Below are 18,572 nucleotides of genomic sequence, written 5' to 3' on the forward strand. Positions count from 1 at the left end.
GTGCCATCCACAGACTGGGGGACGAGACATCTCAGTCCTAATCGGAGACCGAGTCTCTGCCCAGGCCCCTTTTGCCTCTGGTTTGTGGGGTATGTATGCTGTCGCTCAGTCCAACCCTCATCAGAAACGAGCAGTTCTGATGGGTCTTCCAGAAGTTCAGTGTTCTAGAATGCTCAAGGCCCCGTTGATGGATGCTTTTGGTTACTTGTTTGCTATGACAGGCGTGTGTGTGTGAGAGAGAGAGAGACAGAGAGTGAGAGAGCGAGAGAGAGATTGAGATTGAGATTAAGTGCTGTACGAGATTTCAGTGGAAGCTCCGGGAGTCATATGGGAGGCCATGTGCCTTCGGCCCAGGCTGGCTGACCAGGCTCACGTCTCACACGCCAGTGGTTGAAGGCATGGAGGCCAGCCCCTTGGAGAAGCTGGCTCTTACCAGCAGTGGACCAGAGCAGGGCAAAGACAGTGGCTCTGCCATCAAACTGCCTCAGCTCCGGTCCTGGATGCCTCTCTTCCTAGCTCCATTGTGCTGGGCAGTTACTTCTCAGTTTTCCCACCTGTAACCAGGAGTTATAATAGTGCCTTTCTTGTCGGATTGTTGTCAGGATTAATGAGTTAAACATGTAAGTGCTTTTAGGGCTGTGTTTGTCAAATAAGGAGCGCTCACTCAGTAACGGTCATTAGCGTTACGAGCGGGCGTGAAGAATTCACGGCAGTCTTCCAGATGGATGCGGTGGCTCTGATTTGGATGAAACGTCCGTCATGTGGCAACTTCGAAAACCTCTTTTCTTGAGTTTAAAAAATCACTCGTACCTGTGACTTTGAGGGCCGTTTAGAGGGCACAACTTTTCATAACATTTTATTGGTAGCCTTCAGTTAGGTGCTTGGGAATGGTAGCATACGGCATTTACAACCACCACTGGAGAGAAGAAACCTTTTTCCATTTAAAAAATTAAAATACTTTTAGCGATGTGGTTTGTCGATTGTCATAAAAAGTGCCGGGAAGGTAACGAAGCCTCCTCCCGGGATGATAAATTATACTATTGGTTATCCTTTAACGTAAAGCTCCAATGGATAAGTCAGTGTGGCTTGTTCTTACTAGCGTGTGGATGTGATCGTTTCAGAGGCGCGGTGATCTAAAATGATACAGTTTGGGACGACTCAGCTGCTGTTGACGAACGTGTTGTCTCGGTGTGTGTGAAGTGGCATTTTAAAACACAACGCAACATAAATTTAAATTCTGGCACTAAGAACAAAGGGAAGGTGCCACAAAACACTTTTTCCCCCCAGTTAATAGACATAAACTAACAAGCACTTCATCTCCAGGGACTTTCTGCTGGGCCAGCTGGATTAGACTTTGGAATAGTTTTTCGTGATGTAAATATTACCCAGAGATTTTGAAAACGTCAGATTGTTCACATGCAAAATAAAACGAACTTACCTGTGAGGAGTTTAATAACGGAGAGGAAGCTCTCTAACCACAGTCTAATGTCGTTTTCCAAAACAGGAGCGCCGTATTGGACCAACACAGAAAAGATGGAAAAGCGTCTGCACGCCGTGCCTGCAGCCAACACCGTCAAGTTTCGCTGTCCAGCTGGGGGAAATCCAACACCCACTATGAGGTGGCTGAAAAACGGAAAGGAATTTAAACAGGAACATCGCATCGGCGGTTACAAGGTAGAATTAATGCTTTTGAAATATTCTGTATCTTAACGTTTTTTATTGATTCCTTTTTGTAAGTCGTCAGAAGTTAGCAGGAACTAGAAGGAATTAAAAAAAAATCAGTAATTATGATAACTGATCATTTCCCTGTTTGCTATTTTAAAAAAGAGTTACTCCGGACTTGCATATAATTTTAAAGTACAATCCCCATTTGCATTGTTTTTTATATGAAGCGAGTTCAATAACAGAAGGGGTCGAAAGTTGAGAGTCTGTTTTCTATATGCTTTATAGTCTGTAAAACCAGAACTGGAGCCGAATTTGAGAGGCGTAAGTACAGTTGCTGTATTTGAGAAGGGTTGTATGAGCAGCGGGTGGACGTGGGCTAGAGACTGGAGTATGGAACACTTCGTACTGAGAGAGGATGCTGTGGAGATGTCAGAGACGGCCTCTCTGACCTTTATCTTCAAGGATTCTATGGAGCCCATTACCGACTGTGCTGAAGTGCAGTCTCACCACTCATGGGCGGCTGGAACTGACAGCCATCTCCCCGAAGACGCCTGTCAGTGCCCGTCCAGGCCTTGGCTCTAACATTCAGCAGATGCGGACTGAGCACCCTCTGTGGCAGGCACCATCCCAGGCTCTGAGCAAAGCACAGGTCCAGCTCACAGGGGCTCCTCGTCCAGCACGGGAGGCAGACAAAAAAGCCGGAGGTCGGATCAGTGACGTGAAAGAAATCAGAGGAGTGTTGTCCCGTAGATGAGCAGGGCGAGGGCATGTTGGTTCCTTGGGAGACTAAGGATAAAGGATCAGGGAAGGATTCTGGGCTGAGTTTGAAGGAAGGGCGTCTCGGAGAGAGAGATGGAATCTCCCAGTGGTTTAGTGTGGAAAAGGAGAATTTAAAGGATTTAGGATACGAGGAAGGCTTTGGGGACCTACCTCATCGTGAAATTCTTTGGTGCATTTGGAACTTGAACGGGCCTATTAGTTACCTATTGCTGTGTGACAAATTACTCTAAGACAAGGTAGCATTAAATAACAATGTTTATTATCTCAGTTTCCGTGGTCATGACTGTAACTGGGGTTTCAGCAAAGGCGCGGGGTTCTCATCTGCAGGATCAGATCGGGCGGGGGGAGGATTTGCCTCCAGACTCACCTCTCTGGTGGTTGTCACGATCGGCTTCCTTGCAGGTTGTTGGACTGAGGGCCTCAGTTGCTCACTGGCCGGTGGCTGGAAGCCACCCCTGCTCCCTTGCCACGTGGGCCGCTCCATATGACAGCTGGCTTCCTGAGCGTGAGCAGACGAGAGCCAGTGAGAGAGTGAGGAAGACAGAAGCCACAGCCTTTTGTAACCTAATCCTGGAAGTGCCTCCCACCGCTTTTGCTGTTTTCTGTTATGAAGCGGGTCACAAGGGGAGGAGGTGACCCACGGGCATGACTGTTAGGAGACATGGGGATGACAAGAAGCCCCCTGAGAAATGGAGCAGGTGCCGCGCGGGTTGAGAGACGTTGCTTCAGCTCCGACCTCAGGTCCTCGCGAACCAGGCGGGAGAAGCTTTCTTGGTGGCAGGGGGGAGATGCCCAGAAGGACTTCTTTGGTGGGCCTCTCACCTGTGTTTAACTCAAGCGACATCACTTTAGGTGGCACGCCAGCCCCTGCCCCATCACTGTTGTGCCTAAATGGGCCTTCTCTCCACCCAGGTGCCCTAGAGCCCTTTCCTGAAACACCACACACAGCGGCTCATCTTGAAAGAACTGTTTTCTTCCGAAAAAAGTTTTCGACTTTTGTTTAAATATTAAAAAATTAGTATCTAGAAGCCGAAACCCAGAGGATGGTAGGGGAAAGCCTGTGAGTCACTTTCTAAGAGCAGCGTCAGGTAGCTTATGCGTGAAGCAGATGTGAGGCACATCTGCTGGAAGGCGGGGCGCTTTCAAGCCGGGGAGGTTGGCACAGGGCAGCTGCCGTCCACAGCTTCTCGTCGGTGGAAGCAGGAGCGTGATTTGTCTCTCTGTTCTTAGTTCAGTCCTTAGACCAAGTGCAATGAGAGTGGAAGGTTGGCTCCTCCCCTCCCCCCACCCCCAAAGAATGACTAGACCAAGGAGGAGTTAAAGTGCTGGAACAGTGGCCCCTAGAGAATCCTCACCACCACACGCTCTCCGAGCAGGTAACTGATGCAGCCCCTATGATTTATTTAAATACATCTTAAGGAGGAGAATGATGGTCAAAATCCTGGTGGTTAACTAATTTCCTCCCTTAAGACAGCCTTGGAAATAAGTACAAAGGGCCGATGAGCCTCCAGAAACTCCTGGTCTCAAAATAAATAGGACCAGCCTCGTGATTATGAGTAGGGAGCATTTTGCAAATTTGAATTAGTGATTGCGAATAAGCTGGAAGACGAAGGGCGCCTAATGAGAAGATGCTGCTTGATTTTTAACAGGTGCAGTTCAGTTCTAATTACTGAAGGCTCCATTCTGCTAAATGAAGGGCACCTGTGCTCTAAAAGCATTGTGAGGAACGGTCACGAATACTGTCAGCCTGTCCTCGTGGATGCAGAGATGACCACAGTATTCTTGTTGTTTCACGGTTGAGCCGTTTCAGGAATGAAAGAGAAATGGAATCTGAGTGCACGAGACACACATCTAAAGTATATTTTGCTTAAGACAAGAGGGCCAAGAGGGGAGAGAACTGTACTTTGGGGACGTGACGTGCTGGCTGGCAATGACGAGGGTGTATTTCTCGCCCGGCTGGGCTTTTTCTGTGGAGATGAGGCTGTGGCCAAGGGCCTGAGTGGCCTGGGTGGTGGGGAGTCATCTTGTCTAATGCAAAGGTAGTCAACCTGGATGCAGTAAGGGGTTTCCACAGCAGTTGTGGCGTTAGACATTCAGTGTGGGGACGTACCGGACACTATTGGAAATTTCATCGAGCCCTAGAACTTGAAAGGGCAAGACAGAGACCTCTCTTCTCCTGGGCAGTTGTAGTTACCCAGAGTATAAGCCACTCTAGTGATGTGTAAGACCCACCGCAGGTGCCCAGGTTATGAGGTCACTGGAGGTCAAAGGGTCTGACACCCACCTGCAGGCCTCCTGTGCTGGCCCACACTCCCTGGCTGGTGCCACCCTGCTCCCAGCCCACGGGGCCACCTCCCAGGGCCTCGGCCTGGTCACTGGTGGTGCATTTTCCCTCTGATACTTCTTTATTACCTACGTAAACTTTTAAAGAACCACTCTTGTGCACATTTGACCTGAGAGAACCATATTATACAATCTATAGTTTCTACTCCTCAGCGCTCCCCCAAAAGGAGGGAGACCTAATTGACATGCAGAGGGCCTGTCGTCTAAATGACCACCTCCCCAACTGTGACCCCCTTTTTTAACACAGAAGCCAGGTGTCAAGTTTTCCAAGATGTATTTTTCCAGAAAGCAAGACCTGAGAGTTTCTGCAAACAAACGTGTTATTTCTTTGATTATTTTTTTTTCTCCGTACATCTCATTCTGTAAACGGTACTCCTGTGGCCCAGCAGTCTGTCTAGCCCTTTCTACCTGTTTATGCATCGGGCACCTTGGCCTTCATTCATTGCGTTTCAGCTTGTTTTGAAGCGGCGTGCTTATGTGACCAGTGAAGGGAGGAGGGAACACAGAAAACCGAAACAAAATCAGAGAGAATTATGGAATGGGACAGAAAGCTCATTTTAATTAAAATGACCAATAGAGCTATTTGGGATTCTGCAGTTCAGGCTTATTTATCAAAGAACTCATGCTGAGCCATCCTTTGGTGATTAAGAGTCAAATTATTGTTTTTCTTAGCATGTGGGCAAAGGCTTGTCGAATAGTATTAATTTATTTAGAATGATAAAGCTTGAAGCATAACTATATCTCCCTAATTGTACTGATGCCTGGGCTTGACAGTGGGCAAGTTGTTCATGCTCTGGGTGTGTCAGGTCACCTTAAAATGAGCCAATTGGATAGATCACCTTGAATGTCCAGTTCCTTCCAGCTCTAAAAACTGATTTAGTCGCATAGCTATAATGCAGCATCAACCATTTCTCATCTTAAACAACAGCACAGATCTTGTGAAGAGGTTACCTTTACAGCTAGATATTTCACAGGGCTCCGAACAGTTATTACGATTTAATGCAGAAAAGCAAGAAGATGACTGGGATAATTAATGGACTACCTCAGTTCCCAGCCCATTCCTAGGTAATGACTTAGGCATGCAGGGGAAGAGTTCTCCAAAACCATCTTTCATGCCACTTGCTAACTGCGTAAGAACCGGGAGAGATCACAGGATGGAGCGTTCTGTGGAATTGGCTGACGAGCCCACAGCTCTAGGCATCCTGGTTCCCATGGAGCCGCTCAGCAGAGCGAAGCGTCATAGCATATGGACTGTTGGTTTCCAAGTATATTTTCGATTTAAGAAATGACAACATAAAAAACTGTTCTTTTATAATCATAACCAAACAGCTTTGGATGGGTAGGTTAATTAGATTTACATTTGCTAGGTTGCTTATGTCATTTTAAAGACTTGATTCAATGTCATGCTTAACCGCAAAGTATGCTTATTTGGAAATATCACTATTAATGTCCTCATTCATATTTTTATACTTTGTTGGGCTTTTTCTCAGCCAAGACATTTCAGCTTTAATCCCAGATCAAGCAGCCTGTGATGAGGAAGCAGGTGTATGTTGGTATCAGCCAGTGTGTATTGGCTGCTCACCTGTGTCTTGACTGTGTCAGGTGCCTCCTGTGTACGTTGCCCTCAGTCCCCTGCACAGCCCAAAGAGGCGGCACTGTTATTTTGCCTCTTTTTGAGATGAGATGCGTCACATGACTCCTAGGCGGTGGAGCTGCCATTTGGACTCAGGTGGTTTTGCTCCATATTCATGCTTTTATTAAACTGTTTTCTTCAAATGTGGGTCTGTGTTTTATGAGGACACTGTTAGGATAAATGGGAAACACAGACAGTAATGGCTTCAGATGGCCCAATGTATGCTGTTGAGAGCAAAGTTGAGGGTATTTTTAATTATGGTAGACTATATATAGCATAAAATTTGTCATTTATTTTTAAAACTTTTTCATCACCCCAAACATAAACTGTCTCCATTAAGCAATAACTCCCTACTCTTCCTCCCCCAGGCCCTGAAAACCACTAACCCACTTTCTATCTCTGTAAATTCTGTCTCTGTTCTAGGTCTCTCACGTGGAATCATTGGATATTTGTCCTCTTGTATCTGGCTTATGTCACGTAATAGGTTCAGGGTTCATCCAGGTTGTCGTGTGAATCAGAACTCCGTTCCTTTTTATGGCTGAATAATTTTCCACCCTATGGATAGACCACGTGTTATTCATCTGCTGATGGACACTTGGGTTGTTTCCACCTTCGGGCTGCGGTGAATGACGCAGCTGTGAACATCAATGCACAAGCATCCGTCTTGAGTCCCCGCTTTCAGTCCCTTTGTATTTGTACCTAGGAGCGGGATTGCTGGGTCATACGGTAATTCTGTGACAAGCTTTCTGAGGAAGGTCTTGATTTTCGAAGAGTTAAATTCAAAAGGCAATGGGTGCCCTGCTGGCCCTTTCTGAGCACCTGGGAACAGGCATCTAGGAGAACAGCCTTGCATTTCGAATTCACTTCCTACCTCTGGAGAGATCCATCCATTGTTAACTGGGTGGACGGAAGCATTTCTGCCACTGCCTAGAGAATCTCGCCCAGCCCTGTTCGCTCTGCACCTCCGGAGAAGCAGAGTATGTGGCATTTAAGCATTAAACAGGTGTCGCCTCTGCATCTGCGTGGTGACGAGCAGCAGTAAGTGCCCCAGCCCTTGACACATGTGAGTTCAGTTCGTGCACACACATCCATGAGGGGGATGGCTTGGAGTCTGCCAAGAGCCTGCTGAAGGTTGGGGTCTGGCATGGGATAATAAGGTTTTATGCATCCTAATGACAGCTGGTCTCTGTTGAATCATAGTCCGTGCGGCACCTTGACGAAGGCCAGGGTTAAAGGGATTGCGGTCTTTCTGGGTAAATTGGGCCGTGGTGCCGTTGGAAGGAAGTCTTGGCAGTATTTATTCACACATGGACGTAGCATTCATCGACTGGGCACAGAGTAAAACTTTCCGTCCAGCTTCTGCATGTTGATTCCACTGGTCATTGAACACCTGGGTATTTGGAAATGTCTGGATTTTTTTTCGCAATGGAGAAACCAAACATCCAGGTTATAGCCTAGGTCTTTGACCTTTTTCACCTTTCACCTAGGTGTTTGGTGTCACAAAGGAAATCTGCATGCCCGGTTGTCACCTGAAGGGTAGCTAGGGGTTTAACATGCACCTTGGAAGATTTAGGTAACAGAGGAATTCCACAAAAACCTGTTTGGGCCACCTTTTGCCTTTGTGATGACAGAGTGTGGAATGTTTGTGGAATCCAGTTTTTGTATTACAAGTAAGAGCATTTAGGCCATTAGCTTCTTTCTGTTTTGTTTCAGTATTGAAATGTTATTTTTAAGTCTTCAGTGAACATAGTTTTGAAGCCTCATGCTCGCATTCTGTTTCTTGGCAGATGAAAAATAATGATGAATTCCACAAAGATTTGGCCATGGGCAGGAATGAAAAGAGAGAATTGTGCATGTGTCTGTCGGTGCAGGGTCTCTCTCTCTCCTCCTGGCTCTCGTGTTCGGTCAGTCAGTGACAAGTGCAGTGGTTCCGTAGCAGATCAGCTGGTACCGAAGGGAGGCCCAGGGAGCTGGTTTATTTCACATTTTCGTTGTGTGTGTGCGCGATTTCTGTTTAAGTTTGAAAAGTGAAAATGAGGAAAAAGTAAACATTTATAATCCCACCACTTCGTTATAGGAAAGATATAGCTAACAATCTAGTACGTTTTCTTTCGGATTTTAGCAATGTTTATACAGATACGCTTATGGATTCAGGCCTGTATGCATCTATAGAGTTGCACGTGCGTGTGTATTTTTTTTTTTTTTTTTTTTTACAAAATGACATCATGAATATTCATATTGGTATTCAGCCTACTTTTTGTCATTTATCAGTGACTATTAATGATACCTTGCCAGGTCTGAACATAGGAATACCTCATTCTTTTTAATGACTGTATGCTATTCTGTTGGAATGAATTACATACATCAGTTTATAGAAGATAAACTATACATTATCAGTGACTCTCTCAATGGATTGCTGTTTTTCTGCTGTTACAAACAGTGCTTGAGGCAACAATCGTGTTCGCTCGCCTTGAACTCATCCTGCTATTTTCTGTGTAGGCTTGATTTCTAGAAGTGGAATTAACTGGGTCAAAAAGAAAAAAATACGTTTTGCTCATTTTAACAGTCACTATGGAATTATTTTATGTTCCCATTCTCTGTTTGAGTTTCTCTTTCCCAACACCCTCGGCACATACTCAGTGACATCTATCTTTCTAATTTTTGTTAATCAGCTGGTGAATAACAGTGTCTCATTATTGTTTTGATTGGCATTTCCCTGATCGTTAATGAGGTGAAACGTCTTTTCATATGTTTATTGGGTCTTTACATCCCTTTTTCTGTGACAGTGAGGAATTTAGAAAAACATGTTGAAGAGGACATCTTGCATTTTTGTTGGAAGGGTGATTTCTTTTCGTTTACACTAAATCGTGGTATGGAAACAGAATGTTTTTTAAAAAAATCAACACCCAAATAAATCTTTGTGCCTTTCTTCCCTACCTTTATGGAGTTACTGTTTGTAGTCTCTTAGCTTGTCATTGAGTGACCACTGTTCATGGTAGGATACGAAAGTGTCATACCGTCCCGCTATTGGTGGCTTCTGAGGGCATCCATTTGAAAAATGCCACAGCTCATAAAATTTGGTGATATGTCAAGGAATCAAACGCTGGAGCCCTGATACGAGAGAATAAATATTAACAGCGCTGCATGGGGCGGTATCGATTCAGTCCCAAGGTCTCTGGGAGGGCAGAAACATCTTGTTTGGTAAATGTGTTTCTCCTTGTGAAAGCATTTTATAAATGTTGACTTACTGATATTTGTAGTGCATCTCCAGGAAGTGGCTCTTTGGGAGCATGCGCCCCTGCAGAGGGAGCTAACGTGGAATGCCACAGTGGCAGCGAGGGACTTGGCTGACCATAGGCCCTAGGGTTAAAAATGGCAGTGGTATGCTGAGCTGCATATGCCAAGATTTAGTTAGTGTCGTGGGCACAGGCAGACGGTGCCTTCCCTGTCACTTCAGGTTCAGCTCCATTTGGAATACTCTGTGTGTCCAATCTGGATCCAGGCACAAGAAAGACATTGACAGTTTGGATGGGGTCCAGAGACAGGCACTAGCCATGATTAAGGGCTTACGGGCATGACATCTGAGTAGGGGCTCAAAGAACTGAATATTTACAGCAGGGCTAAATGCTGGATTACGGGGCTTGATGACGTTAAGAGACCCGTGGCTTCATCCCTAAGTTACCCTCCACGTGACTGATTCCTCGGGAGCCAGGAAAGTCCCATTTCGCACCCCCCACCTCGAGAGCGTGGGGGTAGGGAGGGTCTCATCGCGGACCCACTTGCCTCGAGTTAAATCAGGGAGCTGGTACCTGCCTCTTCGTGCTCTGAGCGTACAGCTCCAGGGAAGTACCCAGGATTCAGAGAATTTTAATTGCATTAGAAAAATTGGCACCCACATCTATCTTCTCCTTCAGAACGCTCCTTCTATACATTCTGCACAGAAGGCGCTTCTTCTCCCTCCTGAGAGGAGACCTAACCTCTTGTTTTGGGTTCTCCTACAAGTCTGTGGCCCTGCCACGGGCAGGGAGTGAGTCTTCTGCAATGTGGAGTGTAGACTTTCTCCATTGTAGATCTGATGCCTTCAGATTCATTTTACTTCTGGGCGTTTCACCTGTGACAGAATGAATGTCTGTCATCAGCTCCATGACACGAGACTCCGAAGCAACCTCCATGGTTATACAGGGGGGTCAGTGGCAGGCAGCAGCTGAAGCACGGTGACCGTCTGCCCAGAACTCAAGTCTTAATTCATTGCTTGTCCTCTTGTTAAGAAGAGTCCAGCTCTCACCCCTGTGATCCTTCATGAGACTGTCAGTGATGAGCAAGTGATCTTGCTTTTGAACCTGGCATCAGTCAGTCTGGTTGGCTGTAATGGCTCGTGTAGAACTGAGCGCCCGACATGAAGCTTTGTGCTGGGGCGTGCCCTTATAATCTCTTACCTCTGCTGCCACTGCTTTTCAAAGTGGACAGCTGCTCTGCCCTCCCGTGTTTATAGTGGAGCACTCACAAGATGACTCTTTTCTGCTCTAGTTTAGTTCCTTGACTCACTCGTGTGCTTGCAAAGGCTCTGCCGGTATTATCGGTTTTTACGTGATTAAGGCAGAACACCCTTGGAGTGCTTGGGGGTGGGTCATTCAGAAGGTCAGTTGAAATTCCTGAAACGATAGTTAAAATTAGTAGGCCCTGGCTTCGTTTTTTTATTTCCATTTCTCCCAGAGTGCCTTGTCCAAAATACCCCTAAAGAATGATTGGATTCAGAGAGCAATATTAAAGCCTTGACCACAAATGCAGAAGATGAAATCTGCATTTGGTCCTGGTAAGGAAAAGTCATGCTTGCTTGACAATTTGAGAATTAAAATATTTTAAAAGCAAGGTGGGAACATTAGAGCCTGGCCTGTTTGCATGTTGACAGAATGTGGGCGGGACTCATAATAACTTATATTTACACGTGCCGCTTACTTTTGGAAAGTCTCAAGGAGTTGGTAAGCACATGGCTGGTCACCCAAAGGCCATATTTGGAGTTCTGAGCATCTCTCTCAGAAACGTGCAGAATCTATTCAGCTGCCACCAGAGGTGGGAAGAGTGTACCTACGTCCCCAGCTGAAACTTCTCGAGACTTCCAGCCAGCCTCTGAGGGCCATGGAGAGAGAAAGGAGAGGCTTTTAAACTTGAAGGCTTCTACAACAGTATCAGCACCTGCCTTGTGGGCTCCTTGGGAAAAGTAGCTTAGCCGAGGTAGGAACGGATGCTCAGAGCAGTGCCTGGCATACAGTAAGTGCTCACGAGTGTTGGCCCTGGATTGTTCCTTGGGGGACGAGGGTCCGAGGGTTCCCACTGGATGAGCAGCCTGATGGCTCACCTTCCCTGAGCACCGATACTGTGCCAGGGTTCAGGTTCCCTGGCCACTTGGCCGCTCTTGGATGAACCCTCAGACCTATGACAGTAAGAGACTCACTCCACATACTCTTGGGTATCTGAACATGGCAGTATCTATTGGCTAGACATTCACCGTGATAACAAGTTGTTTCTGTCATCATTCTGAGTACTTACTACGAGGAAAATTTAGAATTCAGCTGATTCTTCTCTTTTCTACCTACCTTGTCTCACACAGCTCCTTTTTAAATCAAGAAAGCAATGTACCTGGTAGTCCGTGCTATGACTGTGAAGTAACCACCTCCACTTTCATCTTTTCAGGTACGAAACCAGCATTGGAGCCTTATTATGGAAAGTGTGGTCCCATCCGACAAAGGAAATTATACCTGCGTGGTAGAGAACGAATACGGCTCCATCAATCACACATACCACCTGGATGTCGTTGGTGAGTTTGCTTCTCCCAGAGTGGCAGCTGTCCATCAGCCTGCTGTAGCTGGACTCATTTGAAGTCGTGAAAGTGAGTCTTATTTCTCCCCGTGGTTTAAGGAGAGTTGGTTCGTTTTCGTGCTTTCCAAATACAGGCTGTCATTCGAGAAGGATTCCTCTGTCATTCGACAATGTTCTGTTTCCTGATAAGCCAGGTTTTATGTGTTCTGTGTGATCCTCTTGGTGCTCAAGTGTCGTCTTGTATAAAATGGACGTGGTGTGAAATGTGCTGACATTCTGGAAGCTGAGATTACTCTGAAAAAATGTTAGTGTGTACAGGGCAAGGGTACAGATAATGCTACAGGAGACCTTTGTTTTTAAAAGAGAGGCAGCATTATCTAAAAAAGAATAACCGTGTGATGCTGGCTGAAGCGTAAAGGGAAAGGTATTATGATGACCGATCCTTAGAGTAGAGAGGTCAATGCCAAGGGGTTCTCCACTTCCACCAGAAGAAAGTCACTAGACACTGCAAGTTCGATGTCTGTCCCCAGAAGCTATTCCTTTGAAAAGGGAGCCGTGTATATGGTCTTATAAGTACCTTTTAATCAAAATGCTATTTTAATTATCTCAAGACCGCATAGCTTATTTTCTTAGAAACACACATTTCTTCCTGCCTTGCCTATTATGATGGGTTTCGTCGTAACTGATAAAGAAACGGTGTTTCTCCATCTTGTTGGAGGATTGATAACATATGGGAACTCCACAGAGGACATGTCTCATTGTAACAGGGATGCTGGACTAAGACCTTTTTTTTGTAGAAGCCGTTTTTTCTCTGTGTTGTCATCTATTCGGACTCTTAATATGGCCACCTGTCTTTGAGTCCTTGCTGTGGGTTACCCAGTCGGCCCTTCTCTACCTGTGACTCCCTGACTCCTCCGAAGGTCTCAACTCAAAGCGCACCTTGATTCATTTTGCCCTAATGTGACCCTTTGTATTTCTGCAAACTTGTGCCTACCCACTGGGAGTCTATAAACAAGGCTTTCCTCCATTACTTCTGATGCGTGTGTCCCTGGTATTATGAGCTCACATGTGGACATTTCTTCTCCTTCAATAAAATATAAACCCTTTGAAGAGAGAGACCCCAAGGTATTTGAATTGCTCAAAGAACCATTAAAAAAACTTTCCAAGAGCTTGATTAACCAGATTACATAGATTTGTTTAATTGAAGTTTTTTAGGTTAACTGAAAATTAAACAGAAACCCATTTTGATTTTCTACCAAGTGGAAGTAAATTACATCCATAAGAAACTCTGCCTGAGAAAGCATGATGTAGTCTTTATTTCCATTTGTGTGTACATATTCAGTGGAATAAAAAAGTATTTGTAACATTTTGTTTTTGTTATTTAGAAGTTTTCAGGTGAAATTTGATGGGTTTTTGTATAATGTAGGTCCTACGGATGTTCATAAAAGACTGAGTTTTAGAGTCTTCTTTTCTTACAGGTATTTATGGAATGTTTCTTAGTGGGAATTACTATGTACAGATATTTTACAAAACGAACACGAAGCAAAGTCGCTCTCAAATATGAGAAGAAAATGGTTAACATTTATTTTGGCATCAGTGTGGTATAAATCCATTGATCAAAGCGCACGCGACTTGGACTTCGCTTCGGGCCTCGTGTATCCCGAATTTGACATGAAAGCGTTTCTATTTAAGGAAAGAAGAAATTGGAGGCCAAAAGTTCTAAATACCTAATTCTGAATATAAGTCATTTATTGTGGGAATAAAGTATCTGGGCTTATAGCAGTGTGGGGGGAACGTGGCTTCGCATAGGTCCACCAGTCGTCCATTAAGGTTGGTTGGGGCGATTCCAGGGGTCAGAAGACACATCTTGGCCACTGTGGCCAGGGGCTCTTGCTCATGGCAGGTTTGAGGTTGAGTTGTTATGTAAAACATTCAAAAGCCCCTCACCCCACCTCCCCTTTGAGCTGTCTGGCAGCGCCTCTCTGCGAAGCCCTGAAATCCCTTAGAGTTTAGGCTCGGGTTTGAGTTGGGCTGCTGAATAATGGAATTCTGCTGTCTAATGTTAATCCCCCTGGCAGTCGGTCTTGTTGAAAAGAGCATATGATTCACTGGTGTAATGTAGAGGGAGCGTAGAGTGTATGGAGTAATGCAGAGAAAGGCCTGATTATGTCACAAATTTGGGAGCTCGCCCAGCTAAGCGTGGGCCAATAATGACACAATACTGGTTGGGAATATCCGTTAAAGCTCAGCCCTAATAATTTTCCAAGTCTTGGACCTTCTTTATAAATAGAAGCCAGAAGTCAGTGGAGTATAAGACATTTTCAGGAAAGATGGAGGTGTGAAATACTCTCATCTTTGCTCAAAACCCTAGTAATTGCTTTGAGCAGCACTAATAAAATAAGAATTGAGTCAGCTAAAGAGTCCCATGTAGACTGACTGACAGGGCTGGCAGACAATCATTCCGAACATCTCAGCGAGTGGCAACCAAAGGGATTCAGGCTCGAACAATGAATTGCTAGTGGCCCACAAGTTCAAGTTTAACCTATCACCTCGTGATCCCGGCTTCCCGGCTCCATCACGGAACATCAGAGAGTGCGCCGGCGAGCGCGAAGCCCTGTCCTCGTTCACCTTCTCCCAGGTGTTAGCTTTGTTGCTACGATACGTAGATCTGTGGTTCAGATATTACGAAGCAGCCACATAGGCGAGCGCTTTTCATCCAAAAGCCCTGCCTGGGCAGGCATTCCCGCAAGCATGGGAACGTCGGCACTGGGTCATTTCAGTGACATTCTTGTGTTCTGGAATCGAACGCCACTGTTGTGGGCGAGGGACGTGCTTTCGTGGACGGCGGCCCTTAAAGGGGCCTTGCTCGATCCTCATTAAAATCGACACCATCGCTTTTCAGTCATTCACCTGCGAGGGGAAATTAGCGTGCAGCTCCACGTTTCGGTAATTGTGGGGGTAATAACACGCGTCCCCTCCCCCCGCCCCGCCCCTGAGAGCTGGCCCCGGGAGGTGGCAAGTTTTGGCCCCAGTTCCTCAGTGAATGAGGCCGAAGCGCTGGATGGAGCAGCTGCAACTTAGGATAAGTCAATTAACTGTGGCTTCACGATTTTTACTTCTGAAAAGGAAGGAGTTGAAACTCACTTGTGCTAGAAAAAGGGCGCCTGGCATCGTGGAAAGAGCAGGCAGGTTTGTCAGCCCACACGCCGGGTCACTGTGCGAACTGGGACAGTTACTGGCTTCTCTGAGTCCCTGTTTCCTCGTCAGTAAAACTGGAACGACGATACGTACTCATTCCTACGATGAGCGAGTCACGGCGCTTGGGGCTGCTGTGACGAATGACCACGAGCCGGATGGCTGCAAACGACGGAAATGTTTTCTGTCTCCGTTCTGGAAGCCAGGAGTCTGAAGTCGAGGTGGAAGCAGGGTTGGCCCCTGCCGGAGACTCTGAGGAGAATCCGTTTGACGCCTCTCTCCCAGCTTCTGCTGGCTGTCCTCAGCCCTTGGCTTGTAGACGCATCACTCTGGTCTCTGCTTCTGTCTGCCTCTGGCCTTCCTCCTTGCATACGCCTCAAATCCGCCTCCGTTTTTCCCTTATAAGGATACTTGTCATTGGACTTGGGGCACCCCCTAAATTTAGAATGAACAGATCTTGGGGTTCTCAACTTAATTACAGTCACTTTCTTAGGTTAGGATATAGGCTTATTTGTTTGGGGGGCCACAGTTCAACCCACTGCCAGGGTTACGAGTAATCACTTGGGTTAATGATGAAAACACCCATTTGGCACCTAGGTGACCAGAAAGAAAGCTGGTGTCCTTCCTTTCAAACCTGGGTGCTTCTGAGAGTTAGAAGGCATCTCCAATACCTTTTCTTAGACTCAATCCGAAGTTTATTAAACAAGCCAAATGTCACGTGGGGACCAGCGGAAGTGGCCAGTAGCTGCCGTCCACGTGTCCTGCCAAGGTTACTGCCTTTGGTTAATGCCACCGTCAAGGCTGTCCTGGTATTGACTCGGTCGCCGGACCTGCAGAAAAGGATCAAAGACTTTGAGGGCCCCAAGGTCATGGAGTTGGCCTCCATCTCTACCTCTCACCCCGTTTACAGCCGAGGACATCCAGGTCCAGGTTCAGGGATGGGGGTGGGGATGGAAGTGATTCGCTAAGGACTTAGAGGAACTCCAGAGCTGGGGCCTTCATCCGGGTTTTCCCAAATCCTAGATTCACGCTCTGCGCCCCAGGTTGATGTCTCCGCGTTCGGATGACGGGTATGGACCGGCATGGCTGCTGCAGCAAGGCTCTAAAAGGGTCTGCCGTTACCCCCACCCCATGTTCAACTCTTCGTTGCAAAACAAGAATGTGAGAAAGAGATGTGGGAGAGAGAGAAGTATTTGAAAGACTGGTTGCTCCTTCTTATGTATACAGAAATCTTCGGCTTTGAATTACAAACTTTTGCTCTCGGGGGTGTCCAGTTCTGCATTCCTGGAGAACCTTGGACCTTTTTACCTGGCATTGGATATTTCAGGGGGCAGAGTGCAGTGGAGGTGGAAATGGTGCCTCCGGATTTGCCAAGACAGCTGTGCCTACTCCTCTATCAACGTGACTTTCCAGGAATTTGTCCTCCCCTGGGACAAGAGCTGTAAGTGGCAGACAGTGTCGTGGGGGATGGTCGGGAGCCTGTTAGGGGCCAAGCATCCCTCGGGCTGTGTGGAGATGGCTCAGGCCTCCTTACCAGCCCCGACTTGCTCGGCGCAGACCGGATTGGTGCTGTCGACTAGTCCTTGACATCGATCTGCTGTAACCGGGCCCCAGACATGACAGGACGCAGCTCGAAAGCATGAAGGAATTCGTCCTGCTGACTCTCCCCCAGGTGTGTGTCGGGAGGAATGAAGCCTTTCATGCCAGTCGCTAACTGATAAGTCTGACTGCGGGGTTGACACCTGGCACTGAGCTTTTGGCCGCCTGTCCCCAGTGGGAGAAGGAGAAATTGCATGAATTTTGCTTACTGCTTGGGGCAGCCTCCATCCTGGGGAGACAGTCTCCTATGTGGTCCCGGAACAGAAGGAAAGGGACAGAGGCACGTTAGAGTCCCTCCAGGGTGAATTTTGGACTTTGGAACAAAGTCGTGTTTAAGTAAATGAAGAAGATGGCCTTAATCAAGTAGTCAGTTGGTTTATTACTGAAGCTGTCAAAATTGGGGTCATTCTTGCTCACTTCCCCTTACAGAAGACCCCTCTCTGTGCTGGTTTCTGTCACACAGCGGCTTCTGGACAAAGCTTTGGTTTCTCTGTGTGATTAGGGGTGGGGGCGGTGACTGGTAGGTAGCGTTACACCACGCACTGCCGTGTATCCAGAGACTTTAACACATTGAACACCTGACTCACAATCTAAGTTGCTATGCTCACACATTTCCCTTGTTCTCACCAGGCCTCAGCTGCACAGAGCCCCTTGGGGTTCTGACCGTGAAGCGTCTTGACCTAGGGGCTTCCTGGCCGGGCCTCGTTTGATTTTCCATCTTCACAATCTCGCTGTCGAATAGCTCCTTTCCGTTTCTTGCTCTAAGTTTAAGAACTGGTGTTTCTCCTAGTACTGGTTCTGCGTGCCAGCTCCAGGATTGTGAAATCTAGCTGGAGGGAGGCAGAAAGCCCCTCCGCTGAACACAGGCTGAGGTGCCATGCCGAGTCATGGGTCACAGCGAAAGCCTTTGTCAACGGGCTTGTTTGGCCAACGTGGAACCGTGGACCTGGAGCTGGCCGCGTGGGAGCAAGGTCTCGTTGCTGTGTTAGTGGCTCCAGCACCTACCTCTCCCTTTTCTTCCAAACTACCGCCCCCTCCTCTGCCCTCCAGGGCCTCCACTCCTTGTATGAGCAGCGCCGGAGGCTCTGGCGGGGGTCACGTGGGAGAATGGTTCAAATTCTGGCTTCCTCCTTTGCCAGCTCTGTGGTCTTGCTAATCATGGAAACTCCGAGACTCAGGTCTCTCATCTGTAAAATGGGGGCGGTGATCCATTTTCGTCATAGCACATTCTGGAGGATGAGGAAACAGTAATACCTCGTGGTTGTTGCTGCTGTCATTAGCTGGTCCCAGACCACCTCTAGGCTGTGTCTCTAGGCTGAGACGCATTCGCTCAGCCCAGCCCTGGTCAAAGGAGGGGGCCGGTCCTCTCTTTTCTTCCACAGATTTCAAAACTTCCTTTGGTGGCTACTGTTTAATGAGCTTTCGGTTGCTACAGAGTGGCTTTTCATACCTGTTCACCACAGGGATTCCAGAGGGGCAGAAGCTGGTCATTGGGCAGCTGCATCACTCCACATGTACTGACCAGAAGTACATGCTCTCT

At 47.0% G+C, this 18,572-nt stretch overlaps 1 protein-coding gene across 4 annotated transcripts in view; it reads left to right on the top strand.

Annotated features, from left to right (window-relative positions):
- Positions 1 to 18,572, top strand: part of FGFR2 (fibroblast growth factor receptor 2) — a 101,214-nt gene that overhangs the window by 36,186 nt on the left and 46,456 nt on the right. For all 4 annotated transcript variants that reach the window (XM_023530083.1, XM_023530082.1, XM_023530085.1 and 1 more), the window contains 2 exons: positions 1,505 to 1,674; positions 12,113 to 12,236. In XM_023530083.1, the coding sequence (XP_023385851.1) occupies positions 1,505 to 1,674; positions 12,113 to 12,236 (294 nt within the window). The remainder of the gene's footprint in view (positions 1 to 1,504; positions 1,675 to 12,112; positions 12,237 to 18,572) is intronic.

The sequence above is a fragment of the Pteropus vampyrus genome, unplaced genomic scaffold (genome assembly GCF_000151845.1).
Source record: "Pteropus vampyrus isolate Shadow unplaced genomic scaffold, Pvam_2.0 Scaffold46, whole genome shotgun sequence".
Lineage (NCBI taxonomy): Eukaryota > Metazoa > Chordata > Mammalia > Chiroptera > Pteropodidae > Pteropus > Pteropus vampyrus.